This window comes from Leptodactylus fuscus, unplaced genomic scaffold (genome assembly GCF_031893055.1).
Source record: "Leptodactylus fuscus isolate aLepFus1 unplaced genomic scaffold, aLepFus1.hap2 HAP2_SCAFFOLD_61, whole genome shotgun sequence".
Lineage (NCBI taxonomy): Eukaryota > Metazoa > Chordata > Amphibia > Anura > Leptodactylidae > Leptodactylus > Leptodactylus fuscus.
This window is the reverse complement of record NW_027440642.1, coordinates 271,596-297,929: the sequence shown is the minus strand read 5'-3', so window position 1 is coordinate 297,929 and position 26,334 is coordinate 271,596. Positions and strand designations below refer to the sequence as shown.

Below are 26,334 nucleotides of genomic sequence, written 5' to 3'. Positions count from 1 at the left end.
GGTGTATGGGGGGAGGGGGTAGGAGGACTAGCTGTACCCCGCTCCGTGTGTATGGGGGGGGGGGGGTAGGAGAACTAGCTGTACCCCGCTCCGTGTGTATAGGGGGTAGAAGGACTAGCTGTACCCCGCTCAGGGTGTATGGGGGGTAGGAGGACTAGCTGTACCCCGCTCCCTGTGTATGGGGGGGTAGGAGGACTAGCTGTACCCCGCTCAGGGTGTATGGGGGGTAGGAGGACTAGCTGTACCCCGCTCTGGGTGTATGGGGGGGTAGGAGGACTAGCTGTACCCCGCTCCGTGTGTATGGGGGGGGGGGGGGGGTAGGAGGACTAGCTGTACCCCGCTCCGTGTGTATGGGGGGTAGGAGGACTAGCTGTATCCCGCTCCGTGTGTATAGGGGGTAGGAGGACTAGCTGTACCCCGCTCCGTGTGTATGGGGGGGTAGGAGGACTAGCTGTACCCCGCTCAGGGTGTATGGGGGGATAGGAGGACTAGCTGTACCCCGCTCAGGGTGTATGGGGGGATAGGAGGACTAGCTGTACCCCGCTCCGTGTGTATGGGGGGTAGGAGGACTAGCTGTACCCCGCTCCGTGTGTATGGGGGGGTAGGAGGACTAGCTGTACCCCGCTCCCTGTGTATGGGGGGGGGGGGGTGGGAGGACTAGCTGTACCCCGCTCCAGGTGTATGGGGGGGGGGGGGGGTAGGAGGACTAGCTGTACCCCGCTCCGTGTGTATGGGGGGTAGGAGGACTAGCTGTACCCCGCTCAGGGTGTATGGGGGGTAGGAAGACTAGCTGTACCCCGCTCCGTGTGTATGGGGGGTAGGAGGACTAGCTGTACCCCGCTCAGGGTGTATGGGGGGGTAGGAGGACTAGCTGTACCCCGCTCCCTGTGTATGGGGGTGGGGGGGGGTGGGAGGACTAGCTGTACCCCGCTCCAGGTGTATGGGGGGAGGGGGTAGGAGGACTAGCTGTACCCCGCTCCGTGTGTATGGGGGGGGGGGGGTAGGAGAACTAGCTGTACCCCGCTCCGTGTGTATAGGGGGTAGAAGGACTAGCTGTACCCCGCTCAGGGTGTATGGGGGGTAGGAGGACTAGCTGTACCCCGCTCCCTGTGTATGGGGGGGTAGGAGGACTAGCTGTACCCCGCTCAGGGTGTATGGGGGGTAGGAGGACTAGCTGTACCCCGCTCCCTGTGTATGGGGGGGTAGGAGGACTAGCTGTACCCCGCTCCGTGTGTATGGGGGGGGGGGGGTAGGAGGACTAGCTGTACCCCGCTCCGTGTGTATGGGGGGTAGGAGGACTAGCTGTATCCCGCTCCGTGTGTATAGGGGGTAGGAGGACTAGCTGTACCCCGCTCCGTGTGTATGGGGGGTAGGAGGACTAGCTGTACCCCGCTCAGGATGTATGGGGGGATAGGAGGACTAGCTGTACCCCGCTCAGGGTGTATGGGGGGATAGGAGGACTAGCTGTACCCCGCTCCGTGTGTATGGGGGGTAGGAGGACTAAGCATGTACCCCGCTCCGTGTGTATGGGGGGGTAGGAGGACTAGCTGTACCCCGCTCCCTGTGTATGGGGGGGGGGGGGGTGGGAGGACTAGCTGTACCCCGCTCCAGGTGTATGGGGGGGGGGGGGGTAGGAGGACTAGCTGTACCCCGCTCCGTGTGTATGGGGGGGGGGGGTAGGAGGACTAGCTGTACCCCGCTCCGTGTGTATAGGGGGTAGAAGGACTAGCTGTACCCCGCTCAGGGTGTATGGGGGGTAGGAGGACTAGCTGTACCCCGCTCCCTGTGTATGGGGGGGTAGGAGGACTAGCTGTATCCCGCTCCCTGTGTATGGGGGGGTAGGAGGACTAGCTGTACCCCGCTCCCTGTGTATGGGGGGGTAGGAGGACTAGCTGTACCCCGCTCAGGGTGTATGGGGGGTAGGAGGACTAGCTGTACCCCGCTCCCTGTGTATGGGGGGGTAGGAGGACTAGCTGTACCCCGCTCCCTGTGTATGGGGGGGTAGGAGGACTAGCTGTACCCCGCTCCCTGTGTATGGGGGGGTAGGAGGACTAGCTGTACCCCGCTCCGTGTGTATGGGGGGGGGGGGGGTAGGAGGACTAGCTGTACCCCGCTCCGTGTGTATGGGGGGTAGGAGGACTAGCTGTATCCCGCTCCGTGTGTATAGGGGGTAGGAGGACTAGCTGTACCCCGCTCCGTGTGTATGGGGGGTAGGAGGACTAGCTGTACCCCGCTCAGGGTGTATGGGGGGGTAGGAGGACTAGCTGTACCCCGCTCAGGGTGTATGGGGGGATAGGAGGACTAGCTGTACCCCGCTCAGGGTGTATGGGGGGATAGGAGGACTAGCTGTACCCCGCTCCGTGTGTATGGGGGGTAGGAGGACTAGCTGTACCCCGCTCCGTGTGTATGGGGGGGTAGGAGGACTAGCTGTACCCCGCTCCCTGTGTATGAAGGGGTAGGAGGACTAGCTGTACCCCGCTCAGGGTGTATGGGGGGATAGGAGGACTAGCTGTACCCCGCTCCCTGTGTATGGGGGGGTAGGAGGACTAGCTGTACCCCGCTCCGTGTGTATGGGGGGGTAGGAGGACTAGCTGTACCCCGCTCCCTGTGTATGGGGGGGTAGGAGGACTAGCTGTACCCCGCTCCCTGTGTATGGGGGGGTAGGAGGACTAGCTGTACCCCGCTCTGGGTGTATGGGGGGGTAGGAGGACTAGCTGTACCCCGCTCCCTGTGTATGGGGGGTAGGAGGACTAGCTGTACCCCGCTCCCTGTGTATGGGGGGGTAGGAGGACTAGCTGTACCCCGCTCAGGGTGTATGGGGGGGTAGGAGGACTAGCTGTACCCCGCTCTGGGTGTATGGGGGGTAGGAGGACTAGCTGTACCCCGCTCAGGGTGTATGGGGGGGTAGGAGGACTAGCTGTACCCCGCTCAGGGTGTATGGGGGGTAGGAGAACTAGCTGTACCCCGCTCCGTGTGTATGGGGGGTAGGAGGACTAGCTGTACCCCGCTCCCTGTGTATGGGGGGGTAGGAGGACTAGCTGTACCCCGCTCAGGGTGTATGGGGGGGTAGGAGGACTAGCTGTACCCCGCTCCGTGTGTATGGGGGGTAGGAGGACTAGCTGTACCCCGCTCCGTGTGTATGGGGGGTAGGAGGACTAGCTGTACCCCTCTCAGGGTGTATGGGGGGGGTAGGAGGACTAGCTGTACCCCGCTCCCTGTGTATGGGGGGGTAGGAGGACTAGCTGTACCCCTCTCAGGGTGTATGGGGGGGGTAGGAGGACTAGCTGTACCCCGCTCTGGGTGTATGGGGGGGGGGGTAGGAGGACTAGCTGTACCCCGCTCCCTGTGTATGGGGGGGGTAGGAGGTCTAGCTGTACCCCGCTCCCTGTGTATGGGGGGTAGGAGGACTAGCTGTACCCCGCTCCGTGTGTATGGGGGGTAGGAGGACTAGCTGTACCCCGCTCCCTGTGTATGGGGGGGTAGGAGGACTAGCTGTACCCCGCTCCCTGTGTATGGGGGGGTAGGAGGTCTAGCTGTACCCCGCTCCCTGTGTATGGGGGGTAGGAGGACTAGCTGTACCCCGCTCCCTGTGTATGGGGGGTAGGAGGACTAGCTGTACCCCACTCCGTGTGTATGGGGGGTAGGAGGACTAGCTGTACCCCGCTCCCTGTGTATGGGGGGGGGTAGGAGGACTAGCTGTACCCCGCTCCGTGTGTATAGGGGGGTAGGAGGACTAGCTGTACCCCGCTCAGGGTGTATGGGGGGGGTAGGAGGACTAGCTGTACCCCGCTCCGGGTGTATGGGGGGGTAGGAGGACTAGCTGTACCCCGCTCCGGGTGTATGGGGGGTAGGAGGACTAGCTGTACCCCGCTCCGTGTGTATGGGGGGGTAGGAGGACTAGCTGTACCCCGCTCCGGGTGTATGGGGGGTAGGAGGACTAGCTGTACCCCGCTCCCTGTGTATGGGGGGGTAGGAGGACTAGCTGTACCCCGCTCCCTGTGTATGGGGGGGTAGGAGGTCTAGCTGTACCCCGCTCCCTGTGTATGGGGGGTAGGAGGACTAGCTGTACCCCGCTCCCTGTGTATGGGGGGTAGGAGGACTAGCTGTACCCCACTCCGTGTGTATGGGGGGTAGGAGGACTAGCTGTACCCCGCTCCCTGTGTATGGGGGGGGGTAGGAGGACTAGCTGTACCACGCTCCGTGTGTATAGGGGGGTAGGAGGACTAGCTGTACCCCGCTCAGGGTGTATGGGGGGGTAGGAGGACTAGCTGTACCCCGCTCCGGGTGTATGGGGGGGTAGGAGGACTAGCTGTACCCCGCTCCGGGTGTATGGGGGGTAGGAGGACTAGCTGTACCCTGCTCCGTGTGTATGGGGGGGTAGGAGGACTAGCTGTACCCCGCTCCCTGTGTATGGGGGGGTAGGAGGACTAGCTGTACCCCGCTCCGGGTGTATGGGGGGGTAGGAGGACTAGCTGTACCCCGCTCTGGGTGTATGGGGGGTAGGAGGACTAGCTGTACCCCGCTCTGGGTGTATGGGGGGGGGGGGTAGGAGGACTAGCTGTACCCCGCTCCGGGTGTATGGGGGGTAGGAGGACTAGCTGTACCCCGCTCCCTGTGTATGGGGGGGTAGGAGGACTAGCTGTACCCCGCTCCCTGTGTATGGGGGGGTAGGAGGACTAGCTGTACCCCGCTCCGTGTGTATGGGGGGGTAGGAGGACTAGCTGTACCCCGCTCCCTGTGTATGGGGGGATAGGAGGACTAGCTGTACCCCGCTCAGGGTGTATGGGGGGGTAGGAGGACTAGCTGTACCCCGCTCTGGGTGTATGGGGGGTAGGAGGACTAGCTGTACCCCGCTCTGGGTGTATGGGGGGGGGGGTAGGAGGACTAGCTGTACCCCGCTCCCTGTGTATGGGGGGGGTAGGAGGACTAGCTGTACCCCGCTCCGTGTGTATGGGGGGGTAGGAGGACTAGCTGTACCCCGCTCAGGGTGTATGGGGGGGGTAGGAGGACTAGCTGTACCCCGCTCCCTGTGTATGGGGGGTAGGAGGACTAGCTGTACCCCGCTCCGTGTGTATAGGGGGTAGGAGGACTAGCTGTACCCCGCTCTGGGTGTATGGGGGGGTAGGAGGACTAGCTGTACCCCGCTCCGGGTGTATGGGGGGGTAGGAGGACTAGCTGTACCCCGCTCCCTGTGTATGGGGGGTAGGAGGTCTAGCTGTACCCCGCTCTGGGTGTATGGGGGGGGGGGGGTAGGAGGACTAGCTGTACCCCGCTCTGGGTGTATGGGGGGGGGGGGTAGGAGGACTAGCTGTACCCCGCTCAGGGTGTATGGGGGGGGGGTAGGAGGACTAGCTGTACCCCGCTCTGGGTGTATGGGGGGGGGGTAGGAGGACTAGCTGTACCCTGCACCGTGTGTATGGGGGGTAGGAGGACTAGCTGTACCCCGCTCTGGGTGTATGGGGGGGGGGGGGGGGTAGGAGGACTAGCTGTAACCCGCTCAGGGTGTATGGGGGGGTAGGAGGACTAGCTGTACCCCGCTCCCTGTGTATGGGGGGGTAGGAGGACTAGCTGTACCCCGCTCCCTGTGTATGGGGGGGGTAGGAGGACTAGCTGTACCCCGCTCAGGGTGTATGGGGGGGTAGGAGGACTAGCTGTACCCCGCTCCCTGTGTATGGGGGGGTAGGAGGACTAGCTGTACCCCGCTCCCTGTGTATGGGGGGGTAGGAGGACTAGCTGTACCCCGCTCAGGGTGTATGGGGGGGTAGGAGGACTAGCTGTACCCCGCTCCCTGTGTATGGGGGGGTAGGAGGACTAGCTGTACCCCGCTCAGGGTGTATGGGGGGGTAGGAGGACTAGCTGTACCCCGCTCTGGGTGTATGGGGGGGTAGGAGGACTAGCTGTACCCCGCTCCGTGTGTATGGGGGGTAGGAGGACTAGCTGTACCCCGCTCCCTGTGTATGGGGGGGTAGGAGGACTAGCTGTACCCCGCTCAGGGTGTATGGGGGGGTAGGAGGACTAGCTGTACCCCGCTCCCTGTGTATGGGGGGGTAGGAGGACTAGCTGTACCCCGCTCCGTGTGTATGGGGGGTAGGAGGACTAGCTGTACCCCGCTCTGGGTGTATGGGGGGGGGGGGGGGGTAGGAGGACTAGCTGTAACCCGCTCAGGGTGTATGGGGGGGTAGGAGGACTAGCTGTACCCCGCTCAGGGTGTATGGGGGGGTAGGAGGACTAGCTGTACCCCGCTCAGGGTGTATGGGGGGGTAGGAGGACTAGCTGTACCCCGCTCCCTGTGTATGGGGGGGTAGGAGGACTAGCTGTACCCCGCTCCCTGTGTATGGGGGGGTAGGAGGACTAGCTGTACCCCGCTCTGGGTGTATGGGGGGGTAGGAGGACTAGCTGTACCCCGCTCAGGGTGTATGGGGGGGTAGGAGGACTAGCTGTACCCCGCTCTGGGTGTATGGGGGGGTAGGAGGACTAGCTGTACCCCGCTCTGGGTGTATGGGGGGGTAGGAGGACTAGCTGTACCCCGCTCCCTGTGTATGGGGGGGTAGGAGGACTAGCTGTACCCCGCTCCGTGTGTATGGGGGGGTAGGAGGACTAGCTGTACCCCGCTCCCTGTGTATGGGGGGGTAGGAGGACTAGCTGTACCCCGCTCTGGGTGTATGGGGGGGTAGGAGGACTAGCTGTACCCCGCTCCCTGTGTATGGGGGGTAGGAGGACTAGCTGTACCCCGCTCCCTGTGTATGGGGGGGTAGGAGGACTAGCTGTACCCCGCTCCCTGTGTATGGGGGGGTAGGAGGACTAGCTGTACCCCGCTCCGGGTGTATGGGGGGTAGGAGGTCTAGCTGTACCCCGCTCCCTGTGTATGGGGGGGTAGGAGGACTAGCTGTACCCCGCTCCCTGTGTATGGGGGGGTAGGAGGACTAGCTGTATCCCGCTCCCTGTGTATGGGGGGGTAGGAGGACTAGCTGTACCCCGCTCCGTGTGTATGGGGGGGTAGGAGGACTAGCTGTACCCCGCTCCGTGTGTATGGGGGGGTAGGAGGACTAGCTGTACCCCGCTCCGTGTGTATGGGGGGGTAGGAGGACTAGCTGTACCCCGCTCCCTGTGTATGGGGGGGTAGGAGGACTAGCTGTACCCCGCTCCGGGTGTATGGGGGGTAGGAGGACTAGCTGTACCCCGCTCCCTGTGTATGGGGGGGTAGGAGGACTAGCTGTACCCCGCTCCCTGTGTATGGGGGGGTAGGAGGCTAGCTGTACCCCGCTCAGGGTGTATGGGGGGGTAGGAGGACTAGCTGTACCCCACTCCCTGTGTATGGGGGGGTAGGAGGACTAGCTGTACCCCGCTCTGGGTGTATGGGGGGGTAGGAGGACTAGCTGTACCCCGCTCTCTGTGTATGGGGGGGTAGGAGGACTAGCTGTACCCCGCTCCCTGTGTATGGGGGGGTAGGAGGACTAGCTGTACCCCGCTCAGGGTGTATGGGGGGGTAGGAGGACTAGCTGTACCCCGCTCCCTGTGTATGGGGGGGTAGGAGGTCTAGCTGTACCCCGCTCCCTCTGTATGGGGGGTAGGAGGACTAGCTGTACCCCGCTCCCTGTGTATGGGGGGGTAGGAGGACTAGCTGTACCCCGCTCCCTGTGTATGGGGGGGTAGGAGGACTAGCTGTACCCCGCTCCCTGTGTATGGGGGGTAGGAGGACTAGCTGTACCCCGCTCTGGGTGTATGGGGGGGTAGGAGGACTAGCTGTACCCCGCTCCCTGTGTATGGGGGGTAGGAGGACTAGCTGTACCCCACTCCCTGTGTATGGGGGGTAGGAGGACTAGCTGTACCCCGCTCTGGGTGTATGGGGGGGTAGGAGGACTAGCTGTACCCCGCTCCCTGTGTATGGGGGGTAGGAGGACTAGCTGTACCCCGCTCCCTGTGTATGGGGGGTAGGAGGACTAGCTGTACCCCGCTCCCTGTGTATGGGGGGGTAGGAGGACTAGCTGTACCCCGCTCCCTGTGTATGGGGGGGTAGGAGGACTAGCTGTACCCCGCTCTGGGTGTATGGGGGGGTAGGAGGACTAGCTGTACCCCGCTCCCTGTGTATGGGGGGGTAGGAGGACTAGCTGTACCCCGCTCCCTGTGTATGGGGGGGTAGGAGGACTAGCTGTACCCCGCTCCCTGTGTATGGGGGGGTAGGAGGACTAGCTGTACCCCGCTCCCTGTGTATGGGGGGGTAGGAGGACTAGCTGTACCCCGCTCCCTGTGTATGGGGGGTAGGAGGACTAGCTGTACCCCGCTCCCTGTGTATGGGGGGGTAGGAGGACTAGCTGTACCCCGCTCCCTGTGTATGGGGGGTAGGAGGACTAGCTGTACCCCGCTCCCTGTGTATGGGGGGGTAGGAGGACTAGCTGTACCCCGCTCCCTGTGTATGGGGGGTAGGAGGACTAGCTGTACCCCGCTCCCTGTGTATGGGGGGGTAGGAGGACTAGCTGTACCCCGCTCCCTGTGTATGGGGGGTAGGAGGACTAGCTGTACCCCGCTCCCTGTGTATGGGGGGGTAGGAGGACTAGCTGTACCCCGCTCCCTGTGTATGGGGGGTAGGAGGACTAGCTGTCCGCCAACTTGCCTGAGTGACCAACCTGGACTAAGATGAGATAACTGCACCGTGTGAACGCCCCCTTACCACCCCCACAGCCCTAGCTGCTATACAGGGGTATTTCCGCGTACCTGGGCACGTGGTGGGGCTCGTAGGGCACCAGCAGCACTTTGTGTCCCCTCAGCACTGTGTCCTCATTCACACGCATGGCTCTGAAAAACACAAGAACAATGAGAAGTCAGTCACTGCGGTCCGATGACGTCACGCACACATGACGTACACAGCTCACCTGCTCCGTCACCATCTCTTCGTCTAGCCCCGCCTACTCCAGCACTTCCCCACCCGGCACACGAGCCGGAAGCAGCTGGGCGGTGACGTGGCTGCTTCTCATTGGGTAATTGCGCACGTGACCACTTGGAGGCCACGCATGTGATCTATACACCCGGAACATCAGCGAGAGCAGTGGTAACCATGGGCAACGGGGTGCGGGAGGACGGGGGGCCCCTCGGGTGTCTGATCCTGGGGGGCCTCATCTATTAGTGGAGCCGGGCTGAGGCTACTGAGGAGTCAGGGCAAGGCATGCTGGGCTGTGTAGTCCTCAGCAGCTGGAGAGACCGAGCCCCTCTCATTAGTAGCCCCATAGTCTCATATAGGGGTGGGGGGCTGGATTATATCTCCTACCTATACCGTATCTATATATTATATCTCCACCGTATACCGTATCTATATATTATATCTCCTACCTATACCGTATCTATGTATTATATCTCCACCGTACACCGTATCTATCTGTATCTATATATTATATCTCCTACCTATACCGTATCTATATATTATATCTCCTACCTATACCGTATCTATGTATTATATCCCCACCGTATACCGTATCTATATATTATATCCCCACCGTATACCGTATCTATATATTATATCCCCACCGTATACCGTATCTATATATTATATCCCCACCGTATACCGTATCTATATATTATATCCCCACCATATACCGTATCTATATATTATATCTCCTACCTATACCGTATCTATATATTATATCCCCACTGTATACCGTATCTATATATTATATCCCCACCATATACCGTATCTATATATTATATCCCCACCGTATACCGTATCTATATATTATATCTCCTACCTATACCGTATCTATGTATTATATCTCCACCGTATACCGTATCTATATATTATATCTCCTACCTATACCGTATCTATATATTATATCCCCACCGTATACCGTATCTATATATTATATCTCCTACCTATACCGTATCTATGTATTATATCTCCACCGTACACCGTATCTATCTGTATCTATATATTATATCTCCTACCTATACCGTATCTATATATTATATCTCCTACCTATACCGTATCTATGTATTATATCCCCACCGTATACCGTATCTATATATTATATCTCCTACCTATACCGTATCTATATATTATATCCCCACCGTATACCGTATCTATATATTATATCCCCACCGTATACCGTATCTATATATTATATCCCCACCATATACCGTATCTATATATTATATCTCCTACCTATACCGTATCTATATATTATATCCCCACCGTATACCGTATCTATATATTATATCCCCACTGTATACCGTATCTATATATTATATCCCCACCATATACCGTATCTATATATTATATCCCCACTGTATACCATATCTATATATTATATCTCCTACCTATACCGTATCTATATATTATATCTCCACTGTATACCGTATCTATATATTATATCTCCTACCTATACCGTATCTATGTATTATATCTCCACCGTATACCGTATCTATATATTATATCCCCACCGTATACCGTATCTATGTATTATATCTCCTACCTATACCGTATCTATGTATTATATCCCCACTGTATACCGTATCTATATATTATATCTCCTACCTATACCGTATCTATATATTATATCCCCACTGTATACCGTATCTATATATTATATCTCCTACCTATACCGTATCTATATATTATATCTCCTACCTATACCGTATCTATATATTATATCTCCACTGTATACCGTATCTATGTATTATATCTCCACCGTATACCGTATCTATATATTATATCTCCACTGTATATCGTATCTATGTATTATATCTCCACTGTATATCGTATCTATGTATTATATCTCCACCGTATACCGTATCTATATATTATATCCCCACCGTATACCGTATCTATATATTATATCCCCACCGTATATCGTATCTATATATTATATCCCCACCATATACCGTATCTATATATTATATCTCCTACCTATGCCGTATCTATATATTATATCTCCTACCTATACCGTATCTATATATTATATCTCCACCATATACCGTATCTATATATTATATCTCCTACCTATACCGTATCTATATATTATATCTCCTACCTATACCGTATCTATATATTATATCCCCACCATATACCGTATCTATATATTATATCTCCTACCTATACCGTATCTATATATTATATCTCCTACCTATACCGTATCTATATATTATATCTCCACCATATACCGTATCTATATATTATATCTCCTACCTATACCGTATCTATATATTATATCTCCACCATATACCGTATCTATATATTATATCTCCTACCTATGCCGTATCTATATATTATATCCCCACCATATACCGTATCTATATATTATATCTCCTACCTATACCGTATCTATATATTATATCCCCACTGTATACCGTATCTATATATTATATCTCCACCGTATACCGTATCTATATATTATATCCCCACTGTATACCGTATCTATCTGTATCTATATATTATATCCCCACTGTATACCGTATCTATATATTATATCCCCACTGTATACCGTATCTATCTGTATCTATATATTATATCCCCACTGTATACCGTATCTATATATTATATCTCCACCGTATACCGTATCTATATATTATATCCCCACCGTATACCGTATCTATCTGTATCTATATATTATATCTCCTACCTATACCGTATCTATATATTATATCTCCACCGTATACCGTATCTATATATTATATCTCCTACCTATACCGTGTCTATATATTATATCCCCACTGTATACCGTATCTATATATTATATCTCCTACCTATACCGTATCTATATATTATATCCCCACTGTATACCGTATCTATCTGTATCTATATATTATATCCCCACTGTATACCGTATCTATATATTATATCTCCTACCTATACCGTATCTATGTATTATATCTCCACCGTATACCGTATCTATCTGTATCTATATATTATATCTCCTACCTATACCGTATCTATATATTATATCTCCTACCTATACCGTATCTATATATTATATCCCCACCGTATACCGTATCTATATATTATATCCCCACCGTATACCGTATCTATATATTATATCTCCTACCTATACCGTATCTATATATTATATCCCCACTGTATACCGTATCTATCTGTATCTATATATTATATCTCCTACCTATACCGTATCTATATATTATATCTCCACCATATACCGTATCTATATATTATATCCCCACTGTATACCGTATCTATATATTATATCTCCTACCTGTACCGTATCTATATATTATATCCCCACCGTATACCGTATCTATATATTATATCCCCACTGTATACCGTATCTATATATTATATACCCACTGTATACCGTATCTATATATTATATCTCCTACCGTATACCGTATCTATATATTATATCTCCTACCTATACCGTATCAATATATTATATCTCCTACCTATACCGTATCTATATATTATATCTCCACCGTATACCGTATCTATATATTATATCTCCTACCTATACCGTATCTATATATTATATCTCCACTGTATACCGTATCTATATATTATATCTCCACCATATACTGTATCTATATATTATATCTCCTACCTATACCGTATCTATATATTATATCTCCACCATATACCGTATCTATATATTATATCCCCACCGTATACCGTATCTATATATTATATCCCCACCGTATACCGTATCTATCTGTATCTATATATTATATCTCCTACCTATACCGTATCTATATATTATATCCCCACCGTATACCGTATCTATATATTATATCCCCACTGTATACCGTATCTATATATTATATCTCCACTGTATACCGTATCTATATATTATATCTCCTACCTATACCGTATCTATATATTATATCTCCTACCTATACCGTATCTATATATTATATCTCCACTGTATACCGTATCTATATATTATATCTCCACCATATACTGTATCTATATATTATATCTCCTACCTATACCGTATCTATATATTATATCTCCACCATATACCGTATCTATATATTATATCTCCACCGTATACCGTATCTATATATTATATCTCCTACCTATACCGTATCTATATATTATATCTCCTACCTATACCGTATCTATATATTATATCTCCTACCTATACCGTATCTATATATTATATCTCCACCGTATACCGTATCTATATATTATATCTCCACCATATACCGTATCTATATATTATATCTCCACCGTATACCGTATCTATATATTATATCTCCACCATATACTGTATCTATATATTATATCTCCTACCTATACTGTATCTATATATTATATCTCCTACCTATACCGTATCTATATATTATATCTCCACCGTATACCGTATCTATATATTATATCTCCACCGTATACCGTATCTATATATTATATCTCCACCATATACCGTATCTATATATTATATCTCCTACCTATACCGTATCTATATATTATATCTCCACTGTATACCGTATCTATATATTATATCTCCACTGTATACCGTATCTATATATTATATCTCCACCATATACTGTATCTATATATTATATCTCCTACCTATACCGTATCTATATATTATATCTCCACCATATACCGTATCTATATATTATATCTCCACTGTATACCGTATCTATATATTATATCTCCACCGTATACCGTATCTATCTGTATCTATATATATCTCCTACCTATACCGTATCTATATATTATATCTCCACTGTATACCGTATCTATATATTATATCTCCACCGTATACCGTATCTATATATTATATCTCCATTGTATACCGTATCTATCTGTATCTATATATTATATCTCCTACCTATACCGTATCTATATATTATATCTCCTACCGTATACCGTATCTATATATTATATCTCCACCATATACCGTATCTATATATTATATCTCCACCATATACCGTATCTATATATTATATCCCCACTGTATACCGTATCTATATATTATATCCCCACCATATACCATATTTATATATCTTCACCGTATACCGTATCTATCTGTATCTATATATTATATCTCCACCATATACCGTATCTATATATTATATCTCCACCGTATTTATATAGCGTCACCGTATACCGTATCTATCTGTATCTATATATTATATCTCCTACCTATACCGTATCTATATATTATATCTCCACCATATACCGTATATATATATATATTATATCTCCACCGTATTTATATAGCGTCACCGTATACCGTATCTATGTGTAGCTATATATTATATCTCCTACCTATACCGTATCTATATAGCTTCACCGTATACCGTATCTATATATTATATCCCCACTGTATATCATATCTATCTGTATCTATATATTATATCTCCTACCTATACCGTATCTATATATTATATCCCCACCATATACCATATTTATATATCTTCACCGTATACCGTATCTCTCTGTATCTATATATTATATCCCCACCGTATACTGTATTTATATATCTCCACCGTATACCGTATCTATGTGTAGCTATATATTATATCTCCACCATATACCGTATCTATCTGTATTTATATATTATATTCTCATTCTCTACCGTATCTATATATTATATCCCCACCGTATACTGTATTTATATATCTTCACCGTATGACGTATCTCTCTGTATCTATATATTATATCTCCTACCTATACTGTATCTATATATTACTAGCTTCTGCCCAGCAACTTTGTCTGTGTGTTGTTGATGATCCCGTCAGCTCTGCTTGAGGAGAACTCTGTGACTTTTAGCTCCTTCATAGATCTCGCTGTTTTAAAATTTCTTTTTCTCTATTAGCGGTATATAAGCAGAGTATGCCTGTGTATAGGGGCTATTAGTGGTATATAAGCAGAGTGTGCCTGTGTATAGGGGCTATTAGCGGTATATAAGCAGAGTGTGCCTGTGTATAGGGGCTATTAGTGGTATATAAGCAGAGTATGCCTGTGTATAGGGGCTATTAGCGGTATATAGGCAGAGTATCCCTGTGTATAGGGGCTATTAGTGGTATATAAGCAGAGTATGCCTGTGTATAGGGGCTATTAGCGGTATATAAGCAGAGTGTGCCTGTGTATAGGGGCTATTAGTGGTATATAAGCAGAGTATGCCTGTGTATAGGGGCTATTAGTGGTATATAAGCAGAGTATGCCTGTGTATAGGGGCTATTAGCGGTATATAAGCGGAGTATGCCTGTGTATAGGGGCTATTAGCGGTATATAAGCAGAGTATGCCTGTGTATAGGGGCTATTAGCGGTATATAAGCAGAGTATGCCTGTGTATAGGGGCTATTAGCGGTATATAAGCAGAGTATGCCTGTGTATAGGGGCTATTAGTGGTATATAAGCAGAGTATGCCTGTGTATAGGGGCTATTAGCGGTATATAAGCAGAGTATGCCTGTGTATAGGGGCTATTAGCGGTATATAAGCAGAGTATGCCTGTGTATAGGGGCTATTAGTGGTATATAAGCAGAGTGTGCCTGTGTATAGGGACTATTAGCGGTATATAAGCAGAGTATCCCTGTGTATAGGGGCTATTACTGGTATATAAGCAGAGTATGCCTGTGTATAGGGGCTATTAGTGGTATATAAGCAGAGTGTGCCTGTGTATAGGGGCTATTAGTGGTATATAAGCAGAGTATACCTGTGTATAGGGGCTATTAGCGGTATATAAGCAGAGTATGCCTGTGTATAGGGGCTATTAGCGGTATATAAGCAGAGTATGCCTGTGTATAGGGGCTATTAGTGGTATATAAGCAGAGTATGCCTGTGTATAGGGGCTATTAGTGGTATATAAGCAGAGTATGCCTGTGTATAGGGCTATTAGTGGTATATAAGCAGAGTATGCCTGTGTATAGGGCTATTAGTGGTATATAAGCAGAGTATGCCTGTGTATAGGGGCTATTAGTGGTATATAAGCAGAGTATGCCTGTGTATAGGGCTATTAGTGGTATATAAGCAGAGTATGCCTGTGTATAGGGGCTATTAGTGGTATATAAGCAGAGTATGCCTGTGTATAGGGGCTATTAGCGGTATATAAGCAGAGTATGCCTGTGTATAGGGGCTATTAGCGGTATATAAGCAGAGTATGCCTGTGTATAGGGGCTATTAGCGGTATATAAGCAGAGTATGCCTGTGTATAGGGGCTATTAGCGGTATATAAGCAGAGTATGCCTGTGTATAGGGGCTATTAGCGGTATATAAGCAGAGTATGCCTGTGTATAGGGCTATTAGCGGTATATAAGCAGAGTATGCCTGTGTATAGGGGCTATTAGCGGTATATAAGCAGAGTGTGCCTGTGTATAGGGGCTATTACTGGTATATAAGCAGAGTGTGCCTGTGTATAGGGGCTATTAGTGGTATATAAGCAGAGTATGCCTGTGTATAGGGGCTATTAGCGGTATATAAGCAGAGTGTGCCTGTGTATAGGGGCTATTACTGGTATATAAGCAGAGTGTGCCTGTGTATAGGGGCTATTAGTGGTATATAAGCAGAGTGTGCCTGTGTATAGGGGCTATTAGCGGTATATAAGCAGAGTATGCCTGTGTATAGGGGCTATTAGTGGTATATGTGCAGAGTATGCCTGTGTATAGGGGCTATTAGTGGTATATAAGCAGAGTATGCCTGTGTATAGGGGCTATTAGCGGTATATAAGCAGAGTATGCCTGTGTATAGGGGCTATTAGTGGTATATAAGCAGAGTATGCCTGTGTATAGGGGCTATTAGCGGTATATAAGCAGAGTATGCCTGTGTATAGGGGCTATTAGCGGTATATAAGCAGAGTATACAGGTGTATAGGGGCTATTAGTGGTATATAAGCAGAGTATGCCTGTGTATAGGGGCTATTAGTGGTATATAAGCAGAGTATACAGGTGTATAGGGGCTATTAGCGGTATATAAGCAGAGTATGCCTGTGTATAGGGGCTATTAGCGGTATATAAGCAGAGTATGCCTGTGTATAGGGGCTATTAGCGGTATATAAGCAGAGTGTGCCTGTGTATAGGGGCTATTACTGGTATATAAGCAGAGTGTGCCTGTGTATAGGGGCTATTAGTGGTATATAAGCAGAGTGTGCCTGTGTATAGGGGCTATTAGTGGTATATAAGCAGAGTATACAGGTGTATAGGGGCTATTAGTGGTATATAAGCAGAGTATGCCTGTGTATAGGGGCTATTAGCGGTATATAAGCAGAGTATGCCTGTGTATAGGGGCTATTACTGGTATATAAGCAGAGTGTGCCTGTGTATAGGGGCTATTAGTGGTATATAAGCAGAGTATGCCTGTGTATAGGGGCTATTAGCGGTATATAAGCAGAGTATGCCTGTGTATAGGGGCTATTAGTGGTATATAAGCAGAGTATGCCTGTGTATAGGGCTATTAGCGGTATATAAGCAGAGTATGCCTGTGTATAGGGGCTATTAGTGGTATATGTGCAGAGTATGCCTGTGTATAGGGGCTATTAGTGGTATATAAGCAGAGTATGCCTGTGTATAGGGGCTATTAGCGGTATATAAGCAGAGTATGCCTGTGTATAGGGGCTATTAGTGGTATATAAGCAGAGTATGCCTGTGTATAGGGGCTATTAGCGGTATATAAGCAGAGTATGCCTGTGTATAGGGGCTATTAGCGGTATATAAGCAGAGTATACAGGTGTATAGGGGCTATTAGTGGTATATAAGCAGAGTATGCCTGTGTATAGGGGCTATTAGTGGTATATAAGCAGAGTATACAGGTGTATAGGGGCTATTAGCGGTATATAAGCAGAGTATGCCTGTGTATAGGGGCTATTAGCGGTATATAAGCAGAGTATGCCTGTGTATAGGGGCTATTAGCGGTATATAAGCAGAGTATGCCTGTGTATAGGGGCTATTAGTGGTATATAAGCAGAGTATGCCTGTGTATAGGGGCTATTAGCGGTATATAAGCAGAGTATGCCTGTGTATAGGGGCTATTAGCGGTATATAAGCAGAGTGTGCCTGTGTATAGGGGCTATTAGCGGTATATAAGCAGAGTATGCCTGTGTATAGGGGCTATTAGTGGTATATAAGCAGAGTATGCCTGTGTATAGGGGCTATTAGCGGTATATAAGCAGAGTATGCCTGTGTATAGGGGCTATTAGCGGTATATAAGCAGAGTATGCCTGTGTATAGGGGCTATTAGCGGTATATAAGCAGAGTATGCCTGTGTATAGGGGCCATTAGCGGTATATAAGCAGAGTATGCCTGTGTATAGGGCTATTAGCGGTATATAAGCAGAGTATGCCTGTGTATAGGGGCTATTAGCGGTATATAAGCAGAGTATGCCTGTGTATAGGGGCTATTAGTGGTATATAGGCAGAGTATGCCTGTGTATAGGGGCTATTAGTGGTATATACACAGAGTATCCCTGTGTATAGGGGCTATTAGCGGTATATAGGCAGAGTATGCCTGTGTATAGGGGCTATTAGCGGTATATAAGCAGAGTATGCCTGTGTATAGGGGCCATTAGCGGTATATAAGCAGAGTATGCCTGTGTATAGGGCTATTAGCGGTATATAAGCAGAGTATGCCTGTGTATAGGGGCTATTAGCGGTATATAAGCAGAGTATGCCTGTGTATAGGGGCTATTAGTGGTATATAGGCAGAGTATGCCTGTGTATAGGGGCTATTAGTGGTATATACACAGAGTATCCCTGTGTATAGGGGCTATTAGCGGTATATAGGCAGAGTATGCCTGTGTATAGGGGCTATTAGCGGTATATAAGCAGAGTGTGCCTGTGTATAGGGACTATTAGCGGTATATAAGCAGAGTATGCCTGTGTATAGGGCTATTAGCGGTATATAAGCAGAGTATGCCTGTGTATAGGGGCTATTAGTGGTATATGTGCAGAGTGTGCCTGTGTATAGGGGCTATTAGCGGTATATAAGCAGAGTGTGCCTGTGTATAGGGACTATTAGCGGTATATAAGCAGAGTATGCCTGTGTATAGGGACTATTAGCGGTATATAAGCAGAGTGTGCCTGTGTATAGGGACTATTAGCGGTATATAAGCAGAGTATGCCTGTGTATAGGGCTATTAGTGGTATATAAGCAGAGTATCCCTGTGTATAGGGGCTATTAGCGGTATATAAGCAGAGTATGCCTGTGTATAGGGGCTATTAGTGGTATATAAGCAGAGTATGCCTGTGTATAAGGGCTATTAGCGGTATATAAGCAGAGTATCCCTGTGTATAGGGGCTATTAGCGGTATATAAGCAGAGTATGCCTGTGTATAGGGGCTATTAGCGGTATATAAGCAGAGTATGCCTGTGTATAGGGGCTATTAGCGGTATATAAGCAGAGTATGCCTGTGTATAGGGGCTATTAGTGGTATATAAGCAGAGTATGCCTGTGTATAGGGGCTATTAGTGGTATATAAGCAGAGTATACAGGTGTATAGGGACTATTAGCGGTATATAAGCAGAGTGTGCCTGTGTATAGGAGCTATTAGCGGTATATAAGCAGAGTATGCCTGTGTATAGGGGCTATTAGCGGTATATAAGCAGAGTATGCCTGTGTATAGGGGCTATTAGTGGTATATAAGCAGAGTATACAGGTGTATAGGGGCTATTAGTGGTATATAAGCAGAGTATGCCTGTGTATAGGGGCTATTAGCGGTATATAAGCAGAGTATGCCTGTGTATAGGGGCTATTAGTGGTATATAAGCAGAGTGTGCCTGTGTATAGGGGCTATTAGCGGTATATAAGCAGAGTGTGCCTGTGTATAGGGGCTATTAGCGGTATATAAGCAGAGTATGCCTGTGTATAGGGGCTATTAGTGGTATATAAGCAGAGTATGCCTGTGTATAGGGGCTATTAGCGGTATATAAGCAGAGTATGCCTGTGTATAGGGGCTATTAGTGGTATATAAGCAGAGTATGCCTGTGTATAGGGGCTATTAGCGGTATATAAGCAGAGTATGCCTGTGTATAGGGGCTATTAGCGGTATATAAGCAGAGTATGCCTGTGTATAGGGGCTATTAGTGGTATATAAGCAGAGTATGCCTGTGTATAGGGGCTATTACTGGTATATAAGCAGAGTATGCCTGTGTATAGGGGCTATTAGTGGTATATAAGCAGAGTGTGCCTGTGTATAGGGGCTATTAGTGGTATATAAGCAGAGTATGCCTGTGTATAGGGCTATTAGCGGTATATAAGCAGAGTATGCCTGTGTATAGGGGCTATTAGTGGTATATAAGCAGAGTATGCCTGTGTATAGGGGCTATTAGCGGTATATAAGCAGAGTGTGCCTGTGTATAGGGGCTATTAGCGGTATATAAGCAGAGTGTGCCTGTGTATAGGGGCTATTAGCGGTATATAAGCAGAGTATGCCTGTGTATAGGGCTATTAGCGGTATATAAGCAGAGTATGCCTGTGTATAGGGGCTATTAGTGGTATATAAGCAGAGTATGCCTGTGTATAGGGGCTATTAGCGGTATATAAGCAGAGTATGCCTGTGTATAGGGGCTATTAGTGGTATATAAGCAGAGTATGCCTGTGTATAGGGGCTATTAGCGGTATATAAGCAGAGTGTGCCTGTGTATAGGGACTATTAGCGGTATATAAGCAGAGTATGCCTGTGTATAGGGGCTATTAGCGGTATATAAGCAGAGTATGCCTGTGTATAGGGGCTATTAGTGGTATATAAGCAGAGTATGCCTGTGTATAGGGGCTATTAGTGGTATATAAGCAGAGTATGCCTGTGTATAGGGGCTATTAGTGGTATATAAGCAGAGTATGCCTGTGTATAGGGGCTATTAGTGGTATATAAGCAGAGTATGCCTGTGTATAGGGCTATTAGTGGTATATAAGCAGAGTATGCCTGTGTATAGGGGCTATTAGTGGTATATAAGCAGAGTATGCCTGTGTATAGGGCTATTAGCGGTATATAAGCAGAGTATGCCTGTGTATAGGGGCTATTAGTGGTATATAAGCAGAATGTGTCTGTGTATAGGGGCTATTAGTGGTATATAGGCAGAGTATACAGGTGTATAGGGGCTATTAGTGGTATATAAGCAGAGTATGCCTGTGTATAGGGGCTATTAGCGGTATATAAGCAGAGTATGCCTGTGTATAGGGGCTATTAGCGGTATATAAGCAGAGTATGCCTGTGTATAGGGGCTATTAGTGGTATATAAGCAGAGTATGCCTGTGTATAGGGGCTATTAGTGGTATATAAGCAGAGTATGCCTGTGTATAGGGGCTATTAGCAGTATATAGGCAGAGTATACAGGTGTATAGGGGCTATTAGCGGTATATAAGCAGAGTATGCCTGTGTATAGGGGCTATTAGCAGTATATAGGCAGAGTATACAGGTGTATAGGGGCTATTAGCGGTATATAAGCAGAGTATACAGGTGTATAGGGGCTATGTAAATGCCGGTGACTGTATATAGCCACAGCTCAGAGGTGCCTCCAGGTGATGAATACGTCCGGAGCAATGTTCCATAATCAGAAAGCAGTCATGGCATTGTTATGATAACACAACGAACGGAATGCGAGAGGTAATAATAGCAACAAGGAGATGACTGTGTGTTATTCCTGCCCGGCGGTCACAGCGCTCAGACTGGGCGGAACGGATCTGAAGCCATTACTAGCACCGAAACGATGGCGGATCTCCACTACACTGCTGCAGAGATCCCTTAAAGGTCATAGATATGTGATGGGTGGGAGTCTGACACCTGGGACCCGGCTGATCAGCTGGCTGAACACCGCAGGGAATCCTACAAACCCTATAGGACCGCAGGGAATCCTACAAACCCTATAGGACATATAGGGTTTGTAGGATTCCCTGCGGTCCTATAGGGTTTGTAGGATTCTCTGTGGCCATATAGGGTTTGTAGGATTCTCTGTGGCCTTATAGGGGTTTGTAGGGTTTTCTGCAGCCCTATAGGGTTTGTAGGGTTTTCTGCGGTCCTATAGGGTTTGTAGGGTTTCCTGCGGTCCTATAGGGTTTGTAGGATTCTCTGCGGTCCTATAGGGTTTGTAGGGTTCTCTCCGACCTTATAGGGTTTGTAGGATTCTCTGCGGTCCTATAAGGTTTGTAGGATTCTCTGTGGTCCTATAGGTTTGTAGGATTCCCTGTGGTCCTATAGGTTTGTAGGATTCCCTGTGGTCCTATAGGGTTTGTAGGGTTCTCTGTGGTCCTATAGGGTTTGTAGGGTTCTCTGCGGTCCTATAGGGTTTCTAGGATTCTCTGCGGTCCTATAGGGTTTGAAGGATTCCCTGCGGTCCTATAGGGTTTGTAGGATTCTCTGTGGCCATATAGGGTTTGTAGGATTCTCTGCGGCCATATAGGGTTTCTAGGATTCCCTGTTGTCCTATAGGGTTTGTTTTGTAGGGTTCTCTGTGGTCCTATAGGGTTTGTAGGATTCTCTGTGGCCATATAGGGTTTGTAGGATTCCCTGCGGTCCTATAGGGTTTGTAGGATTCCCTGCGGTCCTATAGGGTTTGTAGGGTTCTCTGCGGTCCTATAGGGTTTCTAGGATTCCCTGCAGCCCTATAGGGTTTGTAGGGTTCCCTGCGGTCCTATAGGGTTTGTAGGGTTCCCTGCGGTCCTATAGGGTTTGTAGGGTTCCCTGCGGTCCTATAGGGTTTGTAGGGTTCCCTGCGGTCCTATAGGGTTTGTAGGGTTCCCTGCGGTCCTATAGGGTTTCTAGGATTCCCTGCAGCCCTATAGGGTTTCTAGGATTCCGTGTGGTCCTATAGGGTTTGTAGGGTTCCCTGCGGTCCTATAGGGTTTGGAGGATTCTCTGCCGTCATATAGGGTTTCTAGGATTCCCTGTGGTCCTATAGGGTTTCTAGGATTCCCTGCAGTCCTATAGGGTTTGTAGGATTCTCTGCGGCCATATAGGGTTTGTAGGATTCCCTGTGGTCCTATAGGGTTTGTAGGGTTCTCTCCGGCCTTATAGGGTTTGTAGGATTCTCTGCGGTCCTATAAGGTTTGTAGGATTCTCTGTGGTCCTATAGGTTTGTAGGATTCCCTGTGGTCCTATAGGTTTGTAGGATTCCCTGTGGTCCTATAGGGTTTGTAGGGTTCTCTGCGGTCCTATAGGGTTTCTAGGATTCTCTGTGGTCCTATAGGGTTTGAAGGATTCCCTGCGGTCCTATAGGGTTTGTAGGATTCTCTGTGGCCATATAGGGTTTGTAGGATTCCCTGCGGTCCTATAGGGTTTGTAGGATTCCCTGCGGTCCTATAGGGTTTGTAGGGTTCTCTGCGGTCCTATAGGGTTTCTAGGATTCCCTGCAGCCCTATAGGGTTTGTAGGGTTCCCTGCGGTCCTATAGGGTTTGTAGGGTTCCCTGCGGTCCTATAGGGTTTGTAGGGTTCCCTGCGGTCCTATAGGGTTTGTAGGGTTCCCTGCGGTCCTATAGGGTTTGTAGGGTTCCCTGCGGTCCTATAGGGTTTCTAGGATTCCCTGCAGCCCTATAGGGTTTCTAGGATTCCGTGTGGTCCTCTAGGGTTTGTAGGGTTCCCTGCGGTCCTATAGGGTTTGGAGGATTCTCTGCCGTCATATAGGGTTTCTAGGATTCCCTGTGGTCCTATAGGGTTTCTAGGATTCCCTGCAGTCCTATAGGGTTTGTAGGATTCTCTGCGGCCATATAGGGTTTGTAGGATTCCCTGTGGTCCTATAGGGTTTGTAGGGTTTTCTGCAGCCCTATAGGGTTTGTAGGATTCTCTGCCGTCCTATAGGGTTTGTAGGGTTCTCTCCGGCCTTATAGGGTTTGTAGGATTCTCTGCGGTCCTATAAGGTTTGTAGGATTCTCTGTGGTCCTATAGGTTTGTAGGATTCCCTGTGGTCCTATAGGTTTGTAGGATTCCCTGTGGTCCTATAGGGTTTGTAGGGTTCTCTGCGGTCCTATAGGGTTTCTAGGATTCTCTGTGGTCCTATAGGGTTTGTCGGATTCCCTGCGGTCCTATAGGGTTTGAAGGATTCCCTGCGGTCCTATAGGGTTTGTAGGATTCTCTGTGGCCATATAGGGTTTGTAGGATTCTCTGCGGCCATATAGGTTTTCTAGGATTCCCTGTTGTCCTATAGGGTTTGTTTTGTAGGGTTCTCTGTGGTCCTATAGGGTTTGTAGGATTCTCTGTGGCCATATAGGGTTTGTAGGATTCCCTGCGGTCCTATAGGGTTTGTAGGATTCCCTGCGGTCCTATAGGGTTTGTAGGGTTCCCTGCGGTCCTATAGGGTTTGTAGGGTTCCCTGCGGTCCTATAGGGTTTGTAGGATTCCCTGCGGTCCTATAGGGTTTGTAGGGTTCTCTGCGGTCCTATAGGGTTTCTAGGATTCCCTGCGGCCCTATAGGGTTTGTAGGGTTCCCTGCGGTCCTATAGCGTTTGTAGGGTTCCCTGCGGTCCTATAGGGTTTCTTGGATTCCTTGCGGCCCTTTGGCGTTTCTAGGGTTCCCTGCGGTCCTATAGGGTTTGTAGGATTCCCTGCAGTCCTATAGGGTTTCTAGGATTCCGTGCGGTCCTATAGGGTTTGTAGGGTTCCCTGCGGTCCTATAGGGTTTGTAGGGTTCCCTGCGGTCCTATAGGGTTTGTAGGGTTCCCTGCGGTCCTATAGGGTTTGTAGGGTTCTGTGCTGATAGAAGGATTCTGTAAGGTCTTTCTTTCTTTCGTATGGTCATAGTTGTGTGATGGGATAGTGCGCTGCCATGTCATTGTGAAGGTGGAATAGTCTTTTCATGGAATTGACGCCAATTCTTTCCATTTTTTTGCAGGTTCCCCTGCCCCTCCTCCCTTCCTTCATCCCTACCCCTCCCCAGCCATGGCCGGTGACATCACTGACACAGGGGAGCTCTATTCTCCATTTGTAAGTATTATACGGTGAGAGCGGGATTCCCAGGGACTTTGTCTGCATGTCTGTGTATTAGCTTGTAGGATTTACTGTCCGGCCATATATTATAGTATATTCTGTGAGCGGTCACCGCCAGGACTGGCCTCAGGGGCCCCTACAATAGGGGATCCGTTAAAGGGGGATCACTTGTAAGGGTATGTTCACATACAGACTTCAAGCGATCCTAGACTCAAATTCCTCTCCAAAAACCGTCCTTATGGAGCCCAAGTCTTGGCGCTTTTACATATACGAAGTGCGAGCTCTGCAGCCAAGGAAAGATCAAGCAGGACACGAAGCGTCTTGTTGCTTCCCAATTAAGTCAGTGGGCGGGAGAGTTCAGGCAGAATTTGGAGCGGATTTTGAGGGGGAATCTTCCTTCCATTGTTCTGAAAGGGCGACAGCAGAGCTTGTAGAAAGAATTGTCCTGCCCGATCCCCCTCAAGCCCCTCTGCTGGGTAGACCCCTTGTTCCTCAGACTAATCCATCTTGGGTGACACGTGGCCCTCTCTAAATTCCGTCATGTGCACGAGCTGTCCAAATAACAGGCCGGCGCCCATAAGAGAGTGAAATTAGTCATCTTGGGAGCAATGATGTAAATGGCTCCCACTTGTGCCCCTTGGGGTATATCAGGAGGACCCCGCCAATATAGGAAGAAACGGAATGAGCAATAGATGTGTCGGCCGTCCATAGTCAGGCCCCCATTATAGGAGTGTAGGGGTCGGAGGGCTACACCATGTATATGTGACCATCGCCATCATCTATACCTTGGACGGTCCTATATATGGATGGAGCGTATAGTATATGTAGTTAACCCTATAGAGCCCAATCCCAGGAATAGTGTAACTTGTGAAAGCGAACTTGGCCAAGCCTGACTGCTCCATTGGATGTGAGAGACACCTACTGAATTGGCTTTACGTGTCAGTGAGGAGATAATTCTAAAGTGCGCCCCCTGCTGGGACCCCCAGACCGATTAGGAAACCTAGCAGTCAGTATTCCATTTCCCTGCAGCGCCACCACTGGGGACATAAAGCATTGCACGCTGTCCAGTCCTGTGTGTAATAGAGCGTAGGCCGATAGGCTCTGTGTGTGACTGCCCTCCAAGATCCTGATCAGAGCCCCCCTCCCCCGTAGGATGGATGACCATTGGTTGTGTTACAGCTGCCCCGTGTGTGGCGACCGATGCCCGAGTACCAGTCGCTTTGTATATCCGCAGGACACAGCTTTCTGGTTTTACACAACTTATTCACTGCAGGGACACAATTTTTTTTGCTCTTCCTCAATGAAACCAGTTTTCTTCTAGACTTTTGCTTGCTCAGCTCCTTGGATACGGCTGGAGGTTGCGTAAAGTGGCTGACGGAGGCAAGAAGAGCCCCGCTGACCCTGCAATCCCTGGGACAGATGTCGCATACTAATGTGCAGCCTTCTGTAGGGAGACCCTAATACTCTATTAAAGGGGCATTCCTGCCCATAGATCCACTGCATTGTCCCCTAAACATATCTGGTGAGGTGGAGGGTGATTAC

General features: G+C 48.9%; 2 protein-coding genes across 4 annotated transcripts in view; one reads left to right on the top strand and one right to left on the bottom strand.

Moving 5' to 3' along the window:
• The window catches only part of NAT9 (N-acetyltransferase 9), an 87,149-nt gene extending 78,217 nt beyond the window's left edge, over window positions 1-8,932 (bottom strand). For all 3 annotated transcript variants that reach the window (XM_075261911.1, XM_075261910.1, XM_075261912.1), the window contains exons 1-2: window positions 8,871-8,932; window positions 8,713-8,793 (exon numbers count right to left, since the gene is read on the bottom strand). In XM_075261911.1, coding sequence (XP_075118012.1) covers window positions 8,713-8,789 — 77 coding nt within the window. In that variant the 5' untranslated portion in view covers window positions 8,790-8,793; window positions 8,871-8,932. The remainder of the gene's footprint in view (window positions 1-8,712; window positions 8,794-8,870) is intronic.
• Window positions 8,933-8,999: 67 nt separating this feature from the next.
• SLC38A12 (solute carrier family 38 member 12) overlaps window positions 9,000-26,334 on the top strand; it is a 31,195-nt gene continuing 13,860 nt past the window's right edge. The window contains exons 1-2 of the mRNA XM_075261905.1: window positions 9,000-9,046; window positions 24,698-24,789. Coding sequence (XP_075118006.1) covers window positions 24,745-24,789 — 45 coding nt within the window. The 5' untranslated portion in view covers window positions 9,000-9,046; window positions 24,698-24,744. The remainder of the gene's footprint in view (window positions 9,047-24,697; window positions 24,790-26,334) is intronic.